Source organism: Hemitrygon akajei, chromosome 13, assembly GCF_048418815.1.
Source record: "Hemitrygon akajei chromosome 13, sHemAka1.3, whole genome shotgun sequence".
In the NCBI taxonomy this organism is placed as follows: Eukaryota; Metazoa; Chordata; class Chondrichthyes; order Myliobatiformes; family Dasyatidae; genus Hemitrygon; species Hemitrygon akajei.
This window is the reverse complement of record NC_133136.1, coordinates 26,403,052-26,425,912: the sequence shown is the minus strand read 5'-3', so window position 1 is coordinate 26,425,912 and position 22,861 is coordinate 26,403,052. Positions and strand designations below refer to the sequence as shown.

General features: G+C 38.1%; 1 protein-coding gene across 1 annotated transcript in view; it reads right to left on the bottom strand.

The window, feature by feature from the left end:
• Positions 1–2,677: 2,677 nt before the first annotated feature.
• The window catches only part of LOC140737713 (gamma-secretase subunit Aph-1b-like), a 45,456-nt gene continuing 25,272 nt past the window's right edge, over positions 2,678–22,861 (bottom strand). The window contains exons 4-7 of the mRNA XM_073064276.1: positions 21,343–21,465; positions 13,285–13,412; positions 12,187–12,310; positions 2,678–3,233 (exon numbers count right to left, since the gene is read on the bottom strand). Coding sequence (XP_072920377.1) covers positions 3,217–3,233; positions 12,187–12,310; positions 13,285–13,412; positions 21,343–21,465 — 392 coding nt within the window. The 3' untranslated portion in view covers positions 2,678–3,216. The remainder of the gene's footprint in view (positions 3,234–12,186; positions 12,311–13,284; positions 13,413–21,342; positions 21,466–22,861) is intronic.

Genomic DNA, 22,861 nt, shown 5'->3' with positions numbered 1-22,861 from the left:
TTATGGGTAAATAAAATGTTAGCTGGCTGGCCAGTGTTGTAGTGGCATCAGCAGCAGACTCCGAGGCCAGTGGCCCCAGGTTCGAATCTGACCAGCACCTTGCACACTTTTTATCCATGCTATGTTGAGCGTCGAGTTAGTGACTCGGCCTTGTAAAAATACAGACAAAATGCTAAAGAAACAGCAAGACTGCCAACTGATGCGCCGCACAGGTCGGAGTCGAATAACCTCAAAGAAAATTAACATTTCAGATCAAAGACCCTGCAGCAGTTCTGACAAGGTGCCATGGGTATTGGATTCAGAATCAATGGCAGATTCATTACTTGAACAGGAGAGGAAAGGCTAGAAACAATTGCAAATTCACCCACATCGCACTGTGCACATTTCAACTTCTCAGAAAACTGGGTCAAATGCTGAGTCAATTTATCACTCCTATTTTCACTTCCCTTTCAAGTGCCTCCATTGAGCACTACGCTCACTCATTCAAATCCTTTCGCAGTTTTATCCCTCTGCTTCATTGTTTCCCTCACTAAATGTGCTCCATTCTTTGGCTGCGTAATTCAGATGATTCTCTTTCACTCCTTGAAGGGGAAGAGAGCACACAGATCGCTTGAGAGACCAAGTACTGGCAGTACAGAGGAGGTGCTGATGGAAGAATTGTTATAGTATTTTGTTCTGTTGAAAATGGAGAAGTGAAAGGTACTGTTAAATACCGCACAAGGCACCACAATTCCGAGAACATAGAACATTGCAGCACAGTAAAGGCCCTTCTGCCCACAACGTCGTGCTGAACTATTAATATACCCAAAGAACAATCTAATCCTTCCCTCCCACATAGCCCTCCATTTTTCTTTCATCCATGTGTCTATTCAGGAGTCTCTTGAATGTGCCTAATGTAGCTTCCTTTACCATCAGCCCTGGCAACACATTCCTTGCATCTACCACTCTGTGTAAAAAAAACTACCTGACATCCCCCTATACTTTCCTCCAAAACACCTTAAAATTATGCAACCTGGTTTTAGCTATTTCCACCATGGGAAAATATCACAGTCTGTCTATTCCATCATCTCATACACCTCTATCAAGTTACTTCTCATCCTCCTTAAGACGCGCTCTCTAATCCAGACAGCATCCTAGTAAATCTCCTCAGCACCCTTTCTAAAGCTTCCACATTCTTTCTACAATGTGGTGATCAGAACTGAACTCAATACTCCAATACATACTTACATTCAGTTTCTGACATAGTTTCAATGCAAGTGAAATATGATCACTTTCACCAGGTTCACCATCTCATTTGTATGACTTTGTTGTTAGCCCAAATTGAGGTTAGTTAATGGTCAGGGTTCACAATCGCATGGACAAACAGAGATTGGCACTAATTATTAGTTTTGCAAAAAGTTCGTGATCTGAAGAAATAGAAAAACTCTTCAACCTGTCCGGCTTCTCATTTATTATGGTTTTCTTCCTAGGTCTTCAAATGCATTAGCTTGCTTCTGTTGTTAGTGATTGGCTAAGAGCAGGCACCTTCTGTTTCCTTCAATTCAACTCAGCAAGTAAAATGTTCAGTCTAAAAGTTGACTTATGCATTGTTCTGGCATATCAAATTATAGATTTTGGATTTAATTTTTTATAATGTATTGTGTTACTAATGGGAAACAGGCACCTTGGTAAGATTGCAAAATTGGGGAATATAACCAAAAAACAAGAATAAATGTGTCAAATGACCTGCAAATTGCTAAATCATTCTGTTATAGAGATCAAATAAGATATATGCACAAAAAAGCATGAGGGGAAAAAAGATGAAAAATGTTTAAAGCCTGTTTTAAAACTCACACCTCCTCTTTTCAAACCCCTCATGATCTTGTCCTGAGTTCTTTATGTAATCTCTTCCAGGTCCATATCCCTCATATACGCTTGTACTCCCTTAAGTATAGGATCTTTAAGAAACCAAATTTAACTGGGGGCCCTCTCTTATTAGTCAATGCTCTGGAACTCTCTTCTCTAGACCTCTTCCCTCAATGGATGAGTTTTAGTCATCTGCCCTAATATCTACTTATGTAGCTGCAGGTCTATTTTCTTTTTGATAGCTCTCCTATGAAACACATAGAAAGGTTAAATGTCCTGTAAAAATGAAAATAGAAATAATGTAACTAAATATCTGTGAATAACTTTGATTTATACAAGCATGGCAATTTTAATTGGCATATGTAGCGTTGCAGGGCAGTTCTACCAAATGTGCAGTAAGGTTCTCAAGTTGTAGGTAACATCTGAGAAGCTTCTGAACTAGCACCCAAATCACAAAACATAGCAGTATATGAGCAAAGTGCTGGGGAATGGAAATAGCACTGATAGGCACATGACAGTCAGCATAGGCTTGTTAGCTGAAACACATCTTTCCATGATGTCTGAGTCTCTGACTTAAACATGGTCGTACAGCCAAATCACAAATCTAGCTACAATGCCTCTAGTACACGAGTTCCCAATCTTTTTTATGCCACGGACCCCTACCATTAACTGAGGGGTCCATGGGCCTCAGCTTGGGAACCCCTCCTCTAGCAGCATCTGGATGAAAACCACGAAGCTTTCTTTCCCATCTGAATGATTGGATTAGTTCTATTGCCTCATGACACCAAACAATGCCGCAACAATACAACTAAAATATGCTCAAGATCAAACATTTCATAATCAGACTTTATTATTTGAACTTGTTGACAAACATGTCTCATGATAATGTCAAAAATGATTTTTTAAAGAAGCTGTAAGAAAATCCTGGTACATGAACAGTTTCAAGTCCATAATACATGTTGTAGTTTTAACCCGGTATACTGAGCACTGCATAACAAATTTTATAGAGATTAAATTTCCAGGTTACTTAAGAATTAAATTTTTAAGTAATAAAAAGCAATAGCCCATCAGTTACCTCAATACCTAAAACATCCCTTTCCCAAACGTGGCACAATGCTTGGTAATGGCAAACCGTTTTGTTCAGTAAAAAAAAATTGGTTGCACACATGCATACAAGTGTGCAAACAGTCCCATAACCAGGAGAATGATGGATTCCTTTCTCATTTAGAACTGTTCCCAGTACATATCATCTATTGTGGTATTGCTTCATCTGTGTTCAAGGCTTCTGTTAGTATTCCAGCAAATCCTGGCAAAATCCGAGTCCATTAAGGTGGTATGTATTTCAGTCAGGAGCCAGCCTGTGCAGCAGTTCTATTTGCTTGACTTACCTAAAGTGAAAGAAAGACAAGACTTCTAATATATCGCAAAGAGAAGTATGTGAAGAACACAGAAACCTTCCTAATGGAAGACCAATTTCATCCATTACTGCAATACTTAGTTTGATTTATTTTACTCACTCAAAGGATATGGATGTCACCAGCATTGCCAACACTAATTACCTGTCCTGTCCAGGGTCTCAAATGATTTATGAGTCAAACAGATTTCCTTAAATACACCAAGAAACATATCTTTTTAATGTGAAAACTCTAGAGCTTAATAGTTAAAGTAATTAAGACTATGTTTTTATTTGCATCTACCAGCTACAATGACCAGCTAAAGCTTCTTCCACAGCATCACCAAAATTCATGACTTGTGCCACCTTGAGGGCAGTAGGAGTACTAGTACTCCCAATTCCCTTTCAGTTCACACACAAGCTCACAACTCATCATTCCTTTGTAACTGCTGGATCAGAAAGCTGGACATTCCTACTGACCTGGATGAACCAGGAGGTACATCGTCTGCTGAAGGCTAGACCTTTGGCATCCAAGTCTGGCGACCCAGGCCTGTACCAGAAAAACAGGTATGATTTGCAGAGGGCTATTTCAAGGATGAAAAGACAATTTTGAACGAGGTTGGAGGCAAAATCAAATGTACAACAACTCTGGCAGGGTTTGCAAGACATTACCTCCTACAAGGCAAAACCCAATAGCATGTCTGGCAGCGATACTTCACTACCAGAAGAACTCAACGCCTTCAATGCCCGCTTTGAAAGTGAGAATATAACTACTGCTGTGAAGATCCCTGCTGCACCCAGTGACCCTGTGATCTCTGTCTCAGAAGCCGATGTTAGGCTGTCTTTATAGAGAGTGAACCCTCACAAGGCAGAAGATCCGGATGGAGTACCTGGTAAGGCTCTGAAAACCTGTGCCAACCAACTGGTGGGAGTATTCAAGGACACTTTCAACCTCTCACTGCTACAGGCGGAAGTTCCCACTTGCTTCAAAAAGTCAACAATTATATCAGTGCCTAAGAAGAATAATATGAGCTGCCTTAATGACTATCGCCCAGTAGCACTCACATCTACAGTGATGAAATGCTTTGAGAGGCTGGTCATGACTAGACTGAACTCCTGCCTTAGCAAGGACCTGAACCCAATGCAATTTGCCTATCACCACAATAGGTCAACAGCAGATGCAATCTCAATGGCTCTTCACACGGCTTTAGACCACCTGGACAACACAAACACCTATGTCAACTTCTATAGATGTATCATGGAGAATATTCTGACAGGCTGCATCACTGTCTGATATGGGGGAGGCTACTGCACAGGACCAAAAAAAGTTGCAGAGGGTTGTAAATTTAGTTGGCTCTATCTTGGGTACTATCCTACAAAGTACTCAGGACATTTTTAGGGAGTGGTGTCTCAGAAAGGCAGTGTCCATTATTAAAGACCTCCAGCACCCAGGGCATGCCCTTTTCTCACTGTTACCATCAGGTAGGAGATACAGAAGCTTGAAGGCACACTCTCAGCAATTCAGGAACAGCTTCTTTCCCTCTGCCATCTGATTCCTAAGTGGACAGTGAACCCTTGAACACTACCTTACTTTTTAAATATATATTTTTCCTCTTTTTTGCACGTTTTTAATCTATTCAATATACATATACTGTAATTGATTTAAACATAGAAATGCAGAAAACCTACAGCACAATACAGGCCCTTCGGCCCGCAATGCTGTGCCGAACATGTACGTACTCTAGAAATTATCTATAGGGTTACCCATAGCCCTCTATTTTTCTAAGCTCCATGTACCTATCCAGGAGTCTCTTAAAAGACACTATCGTATCTGCCTCCACCACCATCGCTGGCAGCCCATTCCATGCATTCACCACTCTTCTGCATAAAAAAAACTTACCCCTGATATCTCCTCTGTACCTCATTTTAATTTATTTATTATTTTATTCTATATTATGTATTGCATTGAACTGCTGCTGCTAAGTTAACAAATTTCACGACACATGCCAGTGATAATAAAACTGATTCTGATTAGCACTATCCACCTCAAATGAAGAGGGTCAAGAAGGTGGCTCACATCTCAAGCAGTTGAAGGAAGGGCAACAGGTAACAGCGATACGCACATTTCATGAATGAGTCTTTAAAAATGTACCTTATACTGGATTACCACAACAATAAATGGCTGCCTGCCTCTCTGGGTCTTGCCACGTGCAAACTGGTTATGTTGACTGAATAGAAACAACACATTTTTGATGTAGCTTGTAGCCTTGATGTTGATTTGCCTTACTCAACCAGATCATGCTATTAGTGGATCTCCAAATGTTCTACTATTAACTACATCACAGTCATTCCACTTCCCCCCCCCCCAAATTTATAAAGGACCTACTTTCTCTATTAATTTGTTTCACAAACTTCCTGAAATCATATTTACTATTGGTTCCATGAAGGTACTTGTATCACATGCTCAGTATTATTACTACAAACATTTCACTCTTGTCTCCTACAGCAATGAATGAATAGCAAATTGCACTAACAGTGATGGATAACACATTCCACTGTGTTTGCTGTCCTTCATATCAATACCAATGAAGCTTAGTGGCCAAAATGGAAACTGCAGCCCAAGCGTGATTACACCATGATATAATAATAATCAGCACATGCTATCTAAAAATTATGTATAATTGTGGTTTCAATATTTTAGACAGTTTAACATTGAAAGCATTTTAAAAGGCCAAGTATATTTTATTTCCTTACCTCTAACTAATGGTTTAACTTTATTTTTATTAGAAAACAAATTTTAAATTTTGCACATATACCTTAGTTCAGCATCCTGAGAGGTCACCAGGAGACGCTCATGGGGTGAGTAGTTTTGAATTCGCTCCATAACCTTTACTTTTTTAACCTATGATCACCCTTATTTAACCTATATTTACCTACACCAGAAGATTCTTATTACTTTTCTGGATTTATCTTTGAGTGTGTACTGTGAATTTTGAAGAAATGAGTATAGAAATGGCTTTAAGATCTAAAGGGCGAGACACTGGGAAAGATTCTAACGGTAATGGAAAGGAAAAAAAAGACAGGTTGAACCTAAGCATACTGAATTGACTTACGATACTTTATTGGAGCCTTTAAATGAAAAGTTTGAAGAACGACAAACTTTCAAAGAAGATTTAAAGGCCTTCCAGGATTCTCTGCATAAGACTGGTCATGAAGTTAAACAGCATCAAACTTTAATCGCAACTCTGCAAGAGGACGCTCGGAAGTGAGACTTGAAAATCAAGAATTTGGAACAGAAACTATCTTCGGCGATTAAACAGTTGGAAATACTTAAAGCCAAGAGCATCGATCTAGAAGACAGAACTTACGCATACTTGGTCTCCCTGAAGGCATCAAACAAGGGGACCCCTCAAAGTATTTCGCTCAACTTTTAAAGGATGCGTTCCCTTCTGAAGTCCCAGACAGTCCTCCGTTACTTGATCGTGCCCATAGAGTTATGCGCCAATCACCAATTTCTTCATCTAAACCACCAGTTGTAATTGTTCGATTTCACTATGTGCATGTTAAAGAGCACCTTATTTGCACGGCTCACCACTTAGGTATAATTAAAATCTTGCCTTGAATAAATGTATGGCTTTCGCAGTACTGGCTATGTCCGTTTTTATTCTTTTATAGTTCATAATCATTTTATGAACTTTGATCGCTATATGACAATTTTTGCGTTAAAAACCAGATTTTGCTTCTGGTTACTAGTGTAGGTTTATTTTGCATTTTATATTCCAATTGAAGTTTTTCTTTGCCGATGTACTAATCTTTCCATTTTACTTACTTTAACCAGTAAGTTCTGGACATTATTATTAGTCCTTTGATGGTGAAGTTTTAGATATATATCCTGTTTTTTTCATTTGTTTAACTAAGATGGCGGTTCTCCTTTTTCTAAAATACTCCTCACTTTTTTTTAATCTCGCCATTTTCTTTGCCTTCTTCTTCCCATAATGCCTTTTTTATTACAACCTAATTTTTATTTGTTCAGGTTTTTACTCGATTTATAATAGTTACTAGTGTTCATATTCTTTTTACTAGCAGCTTTATTAAGAAGTCTGTTTTAGCATAGTGTTTAATTATTTTTTTGGATTTTGGGTGGATCTTTTTTTTCTCCTTTATATATTTGGAGTCGCCTTCTGGAGACACGGGGGTAGATTTAGTGTTATTCTTTCTTTTTCTGGCCTCCTTTAGGCTCAGGTGGGTTTTTTCCGTGGGTGATGAGTGGGGGGGGGGGGGGGAATCTTTTCTAATTGTCTTTTTATTAGTTTTTCCAGTTTTTTTATTAGGGCTGATTTCAAACTACTAAAATGTCCGTTGTGTCGTCCTTTCCAGTTCCTCCCTGTATTTTTGTTCCTCTTCCGGGTGCATGACTTCATACTTTGGTTAACTCTTTATATACCAAAGGGTTGATTTTAAAATATGGCTCAGACCATTAATTTTGTCTCTTGGAATACTAATGGCTTAAACAATCTGATTAAATGGAAAAAAAGATTTTTAAAGTATTCCAAAGACTGAACGCGCATATTATTTTTGCACAAGAAACTCATGTGAGGAAAGAGGACAATCAACTTTTTTTAGGTTTTGGAAGGATCAACAGTACCATTCGAATTCGAATGCTAAAGTAAAAGGAGTTTCAATTTTTATTGACTCCTCCATTACATTTGTTCAACATGATATTATTTCAGATCCGAATGGTAGATTTTTGTTATGGGTTACTTTTTAATAATAAGGTTGCTATGGTTAATGTTTATGCTCCAAATGTGTATTATCCTGAATTCTTTAAATTTTTATTTACTTCTCTACCTAATCTAAATGAATATATATTAATAATCGATGATGACTTTAATTGTTGCTTAAATCCTTTGTTGGATAGATCTATATCCGTTCAGACTTTACCAAATAAGTCGGCCACTTACATCAATTCTTTTTTGACTGACTCCAGAATTTTTGATATTTGGAGATTTCTACATCCTAAGGACAAAGGGTTTTCATTTTTCTCACGTTTATCATTCTTACTCAAGGATTGATTACTTTTTCATTGACTCTCATCTTATTCCATCTATAATTGGTTGTAATTATGACTTATAGCCATCTCTGATCATGCTCCAATGAAACTTTCTATTAAATTAATGGACACAGCTCCTAGTATTAAGCAATGGCAATTTGATTCTACCTTACTGCAAGATCCGGATTTTATTAAATTTATGAAGGAACAGATTGATTTCTTCTTTTCAACTAATTCCACGGATGAAATTTCCTGCGGAACACTTTGAAACACTTTTAAAGCATATATACGTGGACAGATTATCTCCTATTCTGTTGGTTTGAGAAAACGTATTAAGAATGAAACACTTTTATTGGTTGATAAGATTAAAGAAATTGATAAGAAATAGTCGACCGCTCTTAGTAAGGAGCTTTAGAAACAAAGAGTTGAGCTTCAAATGGAACACAGTTTATTACTTGCATCTTCGAATGAAAATCAATTAATGAAAACCAGAAGTGATTTGTCACCACAGTGACAAATCGGGCAAATTGTTAGCTAACCAATTGAAGAATGCTTCGGTTAAACGTCAAATTATTAAGATCCGTAAACAGAATGGTGAATTGACAGTTAATCATAGAACCATAGAACATTACAGCACAGTACAGGCCCTTCAGCCAATAATCATGATGAGATAAACAAATCTTTTCAAGATTTTTATACTTCTCTGTATCACTCTCAATTTCCTCATGATCTTAATACCATGCATGATTTTTCAGGGAAATTGAATTTCCAAAATTATCATCTAAAGAATGTTTAATATTGGAAACTCCTATTACAGATGCAGAAATTAAAGGTGTTATTTCCTCAATGAACTCCAGAAAAGCACCAGGTCCAGATGGGTATACAGTGGAATTTTTCAAGTTTTTTTCTCTACTCTTTCTCCTTGGTTATGTAGGGTTTTTGAAGAAGCAATTAGATTAGGTAAACTACCACAATCTTTTTATAGAGCTTCCATTTCTTTAATATTGAAAAAAGATAAAGACCCTACTGACTGCATCCTATTGACCGATATCCCTGTTGAATGTAGATACCAAGATTTTTTCCAAGTTACTGGTGACCAGGCTGGAGAAGGTATTACCTCAAGTTATCTTGGAGGATCAAACTGGTTTTATTAAAAATAGTTATTCTTTTTTCAATATTAGGAGATTAATGAATATTGTTTATACTCCTTCACGTAGCACCTCAGAATGTGTCATTAGATGTGGAGAAAGCATTTGATAGAGTTGAATGGCCATATTTATTTACTATGCTTGAGAAGTTTAACTTTAGTCTGAAATTTATATCCTGGATTAAATTGATATATCATACTCCAGTAGCCTCGGTTTTTACTAACAACCAAAGATCTCCCTTTTATCGTTTATTTCGGGGTACCAGGCAAGGTTGTCCTTTTAGTCCATTATTATTTGATATTGCCCCGGAACCTTTGGCAATTGCTATTAGAGAATCACCTAACATTTTTGGCATTACTCACGGGATGAATATCCATAAGTTATCATTATATGCAGACGACTTGTTATTATACATTTCTGATCCTGAGAAATCCATTCCTGCAGTTATATGATTGTTGGCTCAGTTTAGTAATTTTTCCGGGTATAAACTGAATCTTAATAAGAGTGAATTGTTCCCCCTAAATAGGCAGGTTCCAATTTACGAAAATTTACCTTTTAAATTAGTTAATGATTATTTTATATACTTAGGGATTAAAATTACAAAAATAAACATAAGGATTTATTTAAGGTTAATTTTTTACCCTTAATTGATCAGATTAAATGTTTGTTTACTAAATGGTCGCCATGGTCTTTTATCACTGATAGGTCGGATTAATGCTATTAAGATGATTATCTTACCTAAGTTTTTATATATATTTCAAGCGGTACCAATCTTTATTCTGAAATCCTTTTTTGACAATGTTGATTCAAAAATTTCTTCATATATATGGCAGAATAAAAATCCTAGGTTAGGTAAAAGATACTTACAGAAGTCAAAAAAGGAAGGTGGATTGGCATTGCCAAATTTTAGATTTTATTACTGGGCAATCAATATTCGATATTTGAAATGTTGGTTAAGGGATTTGGATTTATCTCCTAGCCCTCATTGGGTAAATTTGGAAACTAAATCTGTACAAGGATTTTCATTGGGTTCTATTTTAGGGACTTCTCTTCCCTTTGCTCTTTCTAAATTGCATAAATGAATTGACAATCCGATAGTTAAACACTCTACGTATATGGCTTCAATTTCAGATTTCAATTTCAGAAATTTTTTGGGTTGAATCAATTTGTTTTATCAATTCCTATTGTATCCAATTTCTTTTCTCATCCCTCTATTATGGACCAAGCTTATTTAGCTTGGAAGACTAAAGGTATACTACGATTTTCTGATTTATTTTTGGATAATTGTTTCATGTCTTTTGAACAATTATCTAATAAATATAATTTGCCCAGATCTCATTTTTTTTTAGATATTTACAAATTAGGAACTTTTTAAACACTGTACTTCCTACCTTTCCAAATCTAGATTCTATGGGTATTTTGGAGAAATTGTTAGAACTAAATCCTTTTCAGAAAGGTGTAATATCAAATGTTTACAATATAATTATAGGCCTTTTATAAGTTCAAGAATGATTGGGAAAGAGAACTTAACTTTACTATCCCTATTGAGAACTGGGATAAAATTCTTCAACTAGTTAATTCATCCACTATATGTTCTAAACATTCATTGATACAGTTTAAAGTTGTGTACAGGGCTCATATGTCCAAGGATAAATTAGCTTGTTTTTATTCCCACATAAATCCTATATGTGACAAATGTCATTCTGAGATAGCTTCTCTAACTCATATGTTTTGGTCATGTCCGTCTTTGAAAAAATATGGGAAAGACATTTTTAATATTATTTCCACGGTATTGAATATTGATTTACAACCTCATCCTATTACTGCAATCTTTGGTTTACCAATGATGGAGTCAATTCATTTATCTCCTTCTGCTTGTCAGATGATTGCATTTCTTACATTAATGGCTAAAAGATCTATTTTGTTGAATTGGAAAGAAATTAATCCCCCTACCACATTTCATTGGTTTTCTCAAACTATGTTATGTTTAAATTTGGAAAAAAATAGAAGTGTCATATATGACCCTTCTATTAAATTTGAAGAGACTTGGAGGCCGTTCATTCAATATTTTCACATGATGTAATTTGACCCTGTTCCAACCCTATTTTTTTTTTCTGGTTCTGATTATATATATGTAGAGAGGATCGGAGTTGGTGACACTGATGATTCTTTGTCTTTTCTTAGATACTATAAACAGCCCATGTTTTTTTTTTCTTTTCTTTTTTTTATTAGTTAGTGGATTGTTTGTTAGATTAGTTCTTGTTTTTTGGGGTAATTTTTTTTTCTCTTTTTCTTCTTTTTCTGTTTTTTTTCCTATTGATATACGTAGTTTGTTTTTTTTGGTTTGTCCAAATTATATTTGTATCACATATGATTTGGGAAGACTTAACTATATTGTACTTATTGCTTATGTATCCTTTTATGCTCATTTTAATTTTGTAATTTTGTAATCCCAATAATTATGCATCAATCTCACCATGTTGATATTAATAAAAAGATTGAAAAAGAAAAAAGAGCATCCAGTACATAACATTTCACAGACATGCAGGCAATATGTTTTGCCTTCATTCTCTACTGCATAATTGATCTAAATCATTTTGCAAATCCTCTATTATTCTCTACTGTGGTGACCTTTCTTGTACGAAGTATTCTTTAAATAGTTCCTGCAATACATGCAGCTATTAGTTAAGATACAGCAATGTGTCTCTGTATGATTTTTATTTTCAATATAATTGGAATAATCAACTTACACATGAAGAAGTATTGAAGATTTTGCAATGATCCACCTGCTGTAAAGTACGCCCAAACTGCCATAAGAACCATAATTAGATATGCTGGGATAAGGCTGCCTTCATACAATGGATTCAAAAATGTCTGCAGGATAGAACAGAACAAACAATAGTTACAAACACAATAGCAGAAATAGTGCTCCATTCCAAAGATGTATGGGTTAGTAGATTAACTGGTCACATGAGTGTAATAGGGTGGCTCAGGTTGTGAAGCTGGAAGGGCCTATTATCGTGCTGTATTTCCATATAAAATAGTAGTTACTTACGATATTCAACTTTGTACATCAATGCTGATATTCTAAGGTGTAAAACAAAAAATGAAATTGCGAAACAGTAAAATAAAATATACAAGCCATAGAAAAATTGACCTTCCGAGTAAATTTTGGAGAGAATTTTAATAGTGACACAATAAGTTAAAGAACCAGAGGGTGTAACAGTAAAGTATATAGTTCAGGGAAGTCCCTACATGTCGGTGCTTTCTTTCACCAAACAAGAAATCCAGAAACCAGAAATCAATCTGATTTGTTTTATTTAGAGTATAAAATGGCATGGAGCTGACTTTAAACTTTAAATTCAGCATTGTTACCAATAATACAGCCTCCTGATCCATTCAGCACTTAAAAAGAGTTCTCTGTAAATTCACTTTATACCAAGTTGACTCACCATTCCAAAGTTCAAGAGAGGAAACAATGTTCAATAGCTCAATGCAGAACTTTCAATTTAGAAAATATTCCAACACTAGCTATCATGAATTTACTTAAAACAGGATGGTGAGTCAATCATTGGTCTTTGTTAACTACTTTCAGCAGCACACACAATCTTTGAGTTATAGAAAAGGATTAAAATCCACTAAGTATGATGCCTCAATCAAACGGTTGGGCAAGTAGTAGGGATTTATTTAAGCATAGCATAGATAAAAATAAAAGGGTTATGATGAGGATAGAGGAGAAAAGTTAAGTAAGGCATAAACAGTGAATTCTTTTTCAATATTTCAATTCTTTACATTTAATGTATTTTGATGGATTATTGCTAAAACAGATCCAAGGGTAGAAACCTTACCAGTCCTGACACTAGCAAGTGTGTTGAAATAACTGCAACTACAGCCCACCATCGTCTCTTCTCAAATCCATCGAAGAATAAAACACTCCAGAATGTATGTAGTAATATGATGGCCATGGTCATAAAAGCTGCAAAATAAAAATAAATACAGGGAAAAGTTAAACCACACAGAACATACAGCAAGAAAATGACTAACTGCTACATAAACATGTATTTTGTCAATATTCTTTGATAGATTCTTTGAAGACCCTGCTTTCTGTGGTCTTTGAATAAAAAAGCTCCTAAGTTTCATGCCCTTCTCAGAGATTTTAGTAAACTACAACTTTACCATCAATGAGCAACCCCTTATTTTTAAAACAGTGATTCAATAAGATTAAGAGGAGTCCAGAATTTTGTAACATTCTCAACATGCCAACACTGTGGCAAATTTTATTTGGTTATCTAAAAAGCCTATAAAAGGAGCCCATCAATGTTTGATCACACAAAATTGCCCTCTCTTTCTCCCCCCACCCCCCAAGTTGCATATTATAATCAGCCATTCTTGAACATGATGGTTCCAATTTTTAGGGCAATTTTAGTGTAGCTTTCTGGTTTGAATCAGAATCAGTGTCACTAAATTTGTTGTTTTGTGGCAGAAGTACTTTGCAATACATAGTACCTCAAGGGTAGTAATCTCAGGATTACTGCCTGTGCCACTCAACAGTGATGACAGAGGTACAATGAAGTGGCAGATAAATGTGTGGCTGAAGAATTGGAGCAGGGGACAAGGATTCACTGGATAAATGGGACGTCTTCTGAGGCAGGTGTGACTTGAATCCGAGGGGGACCAATATTCTTGCAGGCAGGTTTACTACAGCTGCTGGGAGTGGTTTAAGCTAATATGGCAGGGAGATGGGAACCAAGATGACAGGGCTGAGGATAAGCCAGTGGTTTTACAAGTAGATGATGGCTGTAACATGAATGTAAGGAAGGACAAGCCAATTACTGGGTACAAATGCAGTCTAAGCAAAGAGTTAAACTGTACCACAGAGGCAAAATTCAAACGGGCAAAAAATGCAGGACTGAAGGCGCTGTATTTAAATGCGCGTAGCATTCGCAATAAGCTGGATGAGTTTGTCCGGAACTCGTGGCACAATTTCAGATTGGTCAGTATGATGTTGTGTGCATCCCTGAGTCATGTCTGAAAGAAAGCCATAGTTGGGAGCTTAACATCAAAGGAAATATTTTGTATAGATAGGAAGACATAGGCAGTGGTGTGGCTCTGTTGATAAGAGATGGAATTACATCTTTAGAAAGGGGTGACATCGGGTCAGAGAATGTTGAAACTTTGTGGGAGGAGTTAAGAAATTGCAAATAGAACCATAGAACATTACAGCACAGGAACAGGCCCTTTGGCCCTTCTTGGCTATGCCAAACAATTTTTTTGCCTAATCCCACTAACCTGCACCTGGAACATATCCCTCCATACCCCTCTCATCCATATACCTGTCCAAGTTTTTCTTAAATGTTAAAAGTGAGCCCGCATTTACAACTTCATCTGGCAGCTCATTCCACAGTCCCACCACTCTCTGTGTGAAGAAGCCCCCCCCCCCATGTTCCCTTTAAACTTTTCCCCCTTCACCCTTAACCCAGGTCCTCTGGTTTTTCTCTCCCCTAGCCTCAGTGGAAAAAGCCTGCTTGCATTCACTCTATCTATACACGTCATAATTTTATATACCTCTATCAAATTCTTCTACGCTCCAGGGAATAAAGTCCTAAATATATAAAATATATTAAAAAAACATAATGGGAATCATACACAGGCCTCCAAATAGTAGCCAAGATATGGGATTGAGATTGCAAAGGGAGCTGGAAAAGGCATGTAATCAGGATAATGACATAATTGTAATGAGTGACTTCAATATGCAAGGGACTGGGAAAATCAGATGGGTGTCAGATTGCAAGAGAGGGTGTTTGTTGAATGCCTACAAGGTGGCTTTTTAGAGCAGACTGTGCTTGAGCCTAGTTGGAGAAAGGCTATCTTAGATTGGGTGTTGTGTAATAACCCAGATCTTATTAGGGAGCTTAACGTAAAGGAACCCTTAGGAAACAGTGATCATAATATGATTGAATGCCTACTACAATTTGAGAGGGAGAAGCATAAGTCGCATGTACCAGCATCGCAATAGAATAAAGGAAATTACAGAGTGGAGCTTGCCCAGGTGGTCTGGAGCAGGATACCGGCGAGAATGATGGCAGAGCAGAGATGGCTTTTCACAAGGCTCAGGACAGATATGTCCCACAAAAGAAGTAGTTCCCAAATGGCAGGGCTAGACAACCATGGCTGACAAGGGGAGTTAAGGACTGCATTAAAGCCAAGGAAAAGGCAGACAAGGTAGCAAAAGTGAGGGGGAAGTTGGATAATTGGGAAGCTTTTAAAATCCAACTAAAGGCAACTAAAAAAAGCTATAAGAAGGGAAAAGATTAAATATGAGGGCAAACTAGCTAATTATATAAAGCAGGATACTAAAAGTTTTTTCAGTTATGTAAAGAGTAAAAGGGAGGTGTGAGTTGATATTGGACCACTGGAAAATGATGCCGGTGAAGTAGTAATGAAGGACAAGGAAATGACAGATGAACTTAATGGATACTTTGCATCTGTCTTCACTGTGGAAGACACTACCAGTGTGCCAGAAGTCCGCGAGTGTCAGGGAGCAGGAGTGAGTGCCATTCCTATTACAAAGGAAAATGTGCTTGGCAAACTCAAAGGTCTTATGGTGGATAAGTCACCTGAGCCAGATGGATTACATCCCAAGAGTCCTGAGAGAGATTGCTGAAGAGGTAACAGACATATTGATCATGATCTTTCAAGAACCACTTGATTCTGGCATGGTCCCGGAGGACTCGAAGATTGCAAATGTCACTCCACTTTTTAAGAAGGGAGGAAGGCAGAAGAAAGGAAATTATAGACCAGTTAGCCTAACCTCAGTGGTTGGGGAAGTGTTGGAGTGTATTATTAAGAATGAGGTTTCAGTATATTTGGAAACTAATGATAAAATAAGTCTAAGTCAGCATGGTTTCTATGAAAGGAAATCTTGCCTGACAAATCTGTTAGGGTTCTTCGAGGAAGTAACAAACAGGATGGACAAAGGAGAGGCAGTGGATGTCATTTACTTAGATTTTCAGAAGGCATTTGATAAGGTGCCGCACATGAGGCTGCTCAACAAGATAAAATCCTACAGTGTTACAAGGAAGATGGTGGAATGGCTGACAGACAGGAGGCAGCAAGTGGGAATAAAGGGGAACTTTTCTGTTTGGCTGCCAGTGACTAGTGGTGTTCTTCAAGAGTCAGTACTGGGACTGCTACTTTTCACATTGTTTGTCAATGATTTGGATAATGGAATTGACAGCTATGTGGCAAAGTTTGTAGTTGATACAAAGATTGGTGAAGGGGTATGTAGTGCCGTGGAAACAATGTGATTGCAGCAGGATTTAGGCATAATGGAAGAATAGGCAAAAAAGTGGCAGATGGAGTACAGTGTTGGGAAATGTATGATAATGCATTTTGATAAAAGGAACAATAGTGTGGACTATTACCTAAATGGAGAGAAGGTTCAAACATCAGAGGTGAAGAGAGGCTTAGGAGTCCTCGTGCAAGACTCACAGAAGGTTAATTTACAGAGTGAGTTTGTGGTAAAGAAGTCAAATGTGTTTTTGGCATTTATTTCAAGGGAAATAGAATATAAAAGCATGGAGACAATGCTGACATTCTATAAGACACTAGTCAGGCTGCACTTGGAGTACTGTCAACAGTTTGGGTCCCATATCTCACAAAGGGTGTGTTGTCACTGAAGAGAGTCCAGAGGAGGTTCAGGAGGATGATTCCAGGATTGAACGGGTTAACATATGGGGAACATTTGGCAGCATTGGGCCTGTACTCACTGGAATTTAGAAGAATGCAGAGGGATTTCATTGAAACCTACCAAATGTTGAAAAGACTAGGTACGGTGGATGTGGAGAGGATTCCTGTAGTGGGGGCATCCAGAACTAGTGGACATGGCCTCAAAGTTGAGAGGCGACATTGTAGAACAGAGGTAAGGAGGATTTTCTTTTTCGCGAGAGTGGTGAATCTATAGAAAGCACTGCCACAGACTGCAGTGGAGGCCAAGTCCATGGGTACATTTAAGGCAGAAGTTGATAGTTTCCTGATTGGGCAAGGCATCAGAGGATATGGTGAGAAGGCAGGTGTATGGGGTTGAGCAGGATCTGAGATCAGCCATGATGGAATGACAGAGTAGACTCGATGGGCTGAATGGCTTAATTCTGCTCCTATGGTCTTATAATAATAAAAACTATAAATTTCAATAGGTAGATAGATATATAGATATAATTAAATAAGTAATGAAAAAAGAGCAAATAAATAGTGAGCTGATATTTATTTATTCAGAAATCTGATGGTGGGGGAAAGAAAGTGTTCCTGAAACATTGAGTGTGTGTCTTCAGACCCCTAAAGCACCTCCATGATGGTAGCAATGAGAAGAGGGAATGTCCTGGGTGATGGGGTTTTTTTAAATGATGGATGTCGCCTTTTAGAGGCATCACCTTTGAAAGCATCCTTAATGCTGGGGAGGTTATTGCCCCATGATGGAGCTGGCTGAGTTCTCAACATTTTGAATCTTTTTCCAATCCTGTACAATGGCCCTTCCATACCAGGCAGTGATACAACCGGTTAGAATGCTTTGGAATTTACGAGTCTTTGGTGATATACTAAGTCTCCTCAAAATGCTCATAAAATATAGCTGCTGTCGTGCCTTCTTTGGAATTATATCAACATGTTGGGCCCAGGATAAATCCCCAGAGATGCTGACATCCAGGAACTGATCCCTCAATGAGGACTGGTGTGTGTTCCCTCGACTTGTGGCAATAGGCAAATTGAAATGGGTCCAGGTCCTTGCTTAGGCAGGAGTTGATTCTGACCATGACCAACCTCTCAAAGCACTTAGCACAGTAGATAGGAGTGCCCCTGGGCGACAGTCATTGAGGCAGCTCACTGGGTTCTTTTTGGGCACTGATATGATTGTCATCCTCTTGAAGTGAGAAACTCCAACTGCAGCAGTGCGGGACTGAAGATGTCCTTAAGAACTCCTGCCAGATAGTTGGCACAGGTTTTTGGTGCCCTACCAGGTACATGATCAGGTTCTGACGCTTTGCAAGGTTCACCTTCTTGAAAGATGCTCTGACATCAGCATCCAAGAGTCACCGGATGCTGCAGGGATTTGGACAGGAATAGTTTTATTCTCCCCTTCAAAGCATAAAAGGCATTGAGCTCATCTGGGAGTGCAGCATCACATACAGTCATGATTTTAGGTTTCACTTTGTAGGAAGTAATGGCCTGCTAACCCTGCCAGAGCAGACATACATCTGATTCAGTCTCTAACTTCAATCGGAATTGTTTTGGCACCCTTAAAATAGCCTTCTTGTATAGTTCTGGATCACTGGTCGTGAATGCCACGGATCTAGCTTCTCAGAAGACTACAAATCTCTTGGTTCATACATAGCTTTTGGTTTGGGTATATTTAATACGTTCTCAAAGGCACGCGCTCATCCACACAGATTTTGACAAAGTTGATGACAACTGTGGCGAATTCATTCAGATTCAAAGATATTATCCAGTCCACTGACTCAAAGCATACCTTGACCGTACCTTCTTGGTGCACTTCAAAGGTGCTGCAATCTTTAGTCTCTGCCTATATGCTGGGAGTAGAATAGCCAGGTGATTGGACTTACCAAAGTGTGTGTGTGGGATTCACTGTAAGCGTTCTTGATGGTGGTATAATGTTGGTCAAACGTGTTGGCTCTTCTGATTCCACAGGTAACATGTTGGTGGCAGTTATTCAGAGACTTCCTCAAGCTGGCCTGCTTGAAATCCCCTGCAATGATAGGGAAGGCGTCCAGGCGTGCTGCTTCATGACTGCTGATCACGGTGCTCTGCTCCTCCAGCACCTGTGTGAAGTTGGCCTGAGGTAGAATGTACACCACTACCAGGATGTTGATGGAAAACTCACTTGGCAGATAAAATGGATGACATTTAATTGCGAGATACTCCAGTTCAGGTAAGCAGGATTGAGACAGAACTGCCACGTCGGAGCACCATGACAAGTTTATCATAAAGCAAACTTCACCTCCGCTGCTGTGTACTTTGCTTCACAGAAGCATGGCTCACCGCTGCTATTTGTATGCAGCGCTGCAGCCCTAAGGCTTCACCATTTTCAGCAACGCTTACATCCCATGCAAGAAATGAAAAATGGTAAATACAGATTAGATTAGATTATGAGGACACTCAGTCCTCGTTTATTGTCATTTAGTAATGCATGCATTAAGAAATGATACAATGTTCCTCCAGTATGATATCACAGAAACACAAGACAGACCAAGATTAACTGACAAAGACCACATAATTATAACATATAGTTACAACAGGGCAAAGCAATACCGTAATTTGATAAAGAACAGACCATGGGCACGGTAAAAAAATGTCTCGAAGTCCCAGATAGCCCATCATCTCACGCAGACGGTAGAAGGAAGAAAAACTCTTCCTGCCATGAACCTCCAGCACCACAAACTTGCCAATGCAGCACCCTGGAAGCACTCAACCACAGCCAACTTTGAGTCCGTCTGAAAACTTCCGAGCCTCCGACACCAAGCACCATCTCTGCCGAGAACTTCGACCCCGGCCCCAGCCGCCAAGCAACAGGCAAAGCCAAGGATTCAGGGCCTTCTTCTCTGGAGATTTTTCGATTGTATAGTAGCAGCAGCAGCGAAACAGGCATTTCAGAAGTTTCACCAGATGTTCCTCCATGCTTCTCACGTCCGTCACCATCAAATCAGGATTGTACACGGCATCCTACTTGACAGGTAACAGATATTCATCCTGGAGTGACCGCTGCGTGCTGCATCGCGCCGCCATCTTCTCAAATGTACTGTTTCCTCTTTTTCATTAACTTTCTCCACCTCAGCAGCTCTCCAAGTTTTCTGTACTCGTTGAATTCTTGTGCAGCCCCAGTTTTCATCTCCCATTCTAGTAGCTGCATTTCTCGCTGTCAAGTCCCTAAACTGTAAAATTACAACCACACCTAACCTCACCACTGCTCCTAAAAACCTTCCTCTTCAGCCAAAGTTTTGATCACCTACTTAAACCGGACCTGCTGTCAAATTTTGTTTATGTTTTACTTATCTGCCCATCCATCCTATCTTGGCATGCACTGTCACTGCCCCTCCTTATACCAGTAAGAAACTGAGCAAACTCTTCACTACTGAGTGGATGATTTTGGGTCAAGCAACCTCTCCTGCACTTCCCTACGATCCATATTTTCAATAACTACCTAAGAAAATGTCAAAACATCTTTAACAAAATTGTATCTGATAAAAGTGCCTATGATCTTGTTCTTAGGGTTAATTCCAGAGGAGTCCCGGCCAATAAACGATCGCTGGAAACTCCAGGAGAATCCTAACGGATTAGCAAATCTGGATTCATCAGCTGTAACTGTCAAAGAAGAAATGCCCTAGGAAACTTCAAATATGTCTGTCAGAACATATAAACAGGGAAGTACTAATGCTACGTTAGTCCATGAAATTTATACAAAGAAAACACCACTTCATGGTAATGTCATGTCAACCAACCTAAAAATTAAGGATGATATAACTACAATTGCATTGTCTGGACCTTTGCACACACTCTCCTAGATAGCAAAGATCAGAAGCTTGGAAGTACACAAATAATATGGCATACTAATTTATCAGTGTTGCATTAGTGATACCTACATGAACGTGTGTGTGGCAATCTCTTCTAACAAAGTTAGCATTCATGATTTCCTAAGGTATTCATCCAGGCTCCTTACAACTTTCATCTCCAATGCTTTCCCAACTATTTTAATAGGTCTGGCTATTGGAATAGATTGGAACAGTATTTTTAAATAATTTATTTCATTAATTTTCAATATCCAATAAAACATTTCTAAGAAGCAAGCAAGAGTTGTTTTTCTTAAAGTAACACCAGTTGATTGAAATTATAAAAATTACCTGATGTTAGGAAGTAATACTGAGAATCATGAAAGATTCCCACAGTTCCTGGTCCCACAGAGCCTGCAAGTATGTTGACAACAGAGAAAGCACCACTCATTATTCCAAATCCAAGCCCTGCCACTGAAGACACAAAAATACAAAATTTAATTTATAACTTTGCATATTACACACACACAAATATAATGAGAAATAATGGCAGTCATCAAAAAATTGCTGCACAGGTTTACTGCAGGAAGTGATAACGTTTCTCACTACAAAAGAGCTGACCTTGCGCCATTTTCTCAGGGAAAGCAGACATGTACTCCTTGGCACCTTTGTCATAACCTTCACTACCACAAGTTATCAAGTCAATGTTAGATTGCTATGTGAGATATTATTGTGAACTAAGTACCAACATTTTAAAAACAAATGAAAGATTACATAAATCACACATCTGTCATTTTTATTTAATTCCACTCAGAAATAATCTGATAAAATTATAGGAACTCCATGACACTTACTCCCTCTAGTAAAATCATCAATATAAATAATAAATAATTGAGGGCCCAGCTGACTATTGATCGCCAATCCAAAAATTATGCATTTATCTTGATATTGTTTTCTGTTAACCTTTAATTTATTCATAATACTAAACTAATCCCAAAACCTATGTGCTTTTATCTTGTTCAGCCTTTTATGTGGCATCTTATTAAATGCCTTCTGGAAATCTAAGTACATCAACTGGTTTCACTTTATTCTTACAAAATTACCTACATAAAACTACTTTGGCTCTGCTTTGATTGTTTTATGGTTTTCTAAATGACCTGCTCTCCTCTCCTTAATAATAGATTCCAGCTTTTTTCAAATCCCAGATGTTAGACTATAGACCTATAGTTTCAAATTTCTGTCCCCCTTCTTTCCTGAATACTGGTTTTACATTTGTTTTCCAGTTCTCCAAGACTGTTCAAGAATCAGTGGCGTTTTGTCATTATACTATCACAGTATCCACCATCTCAAAGGTCACTTCCTTTAGAAATTAGGATGCAGTTCATCAGATCCAAAAATCTTGTTAAGCTTCGGCTCCAAAAAGTCCTTAAATAAGAACATAGGAGCATGAATAGAGGATCTTTGCCATCGAGCCTGCTCCTGGCAAAGATTCAATAAGATTCATGGCTGATCTGGCCATGGACTCAGCTCTACCTGCTTGCCTTTTCTCCATAAACCTTAATTCTCCTCTGCTATGTTAAAAAAAAGTATGGAAAGGAGAAATGCAGAAATGAGTCCTAACTTAACATGAAAATCAGCAGCTGCGGCCAGCAATTATTACGCCCCTCACCTCAATGATTCCAATAGATAATGCGTAGGAGCAACTGGGTTCAAGGACCAACTGTTTGCATACTTTAATATTTTTCTTAATCTACATTCTCAGTTCTGGGTATATAAGTTCTAATGCACAGCACCCACATACGAAGCTGTAACTTAACTTAAGAGCTTTGAAGGAACACTGCTTCACTGGCAATAAATAAGTGCTCCTTAA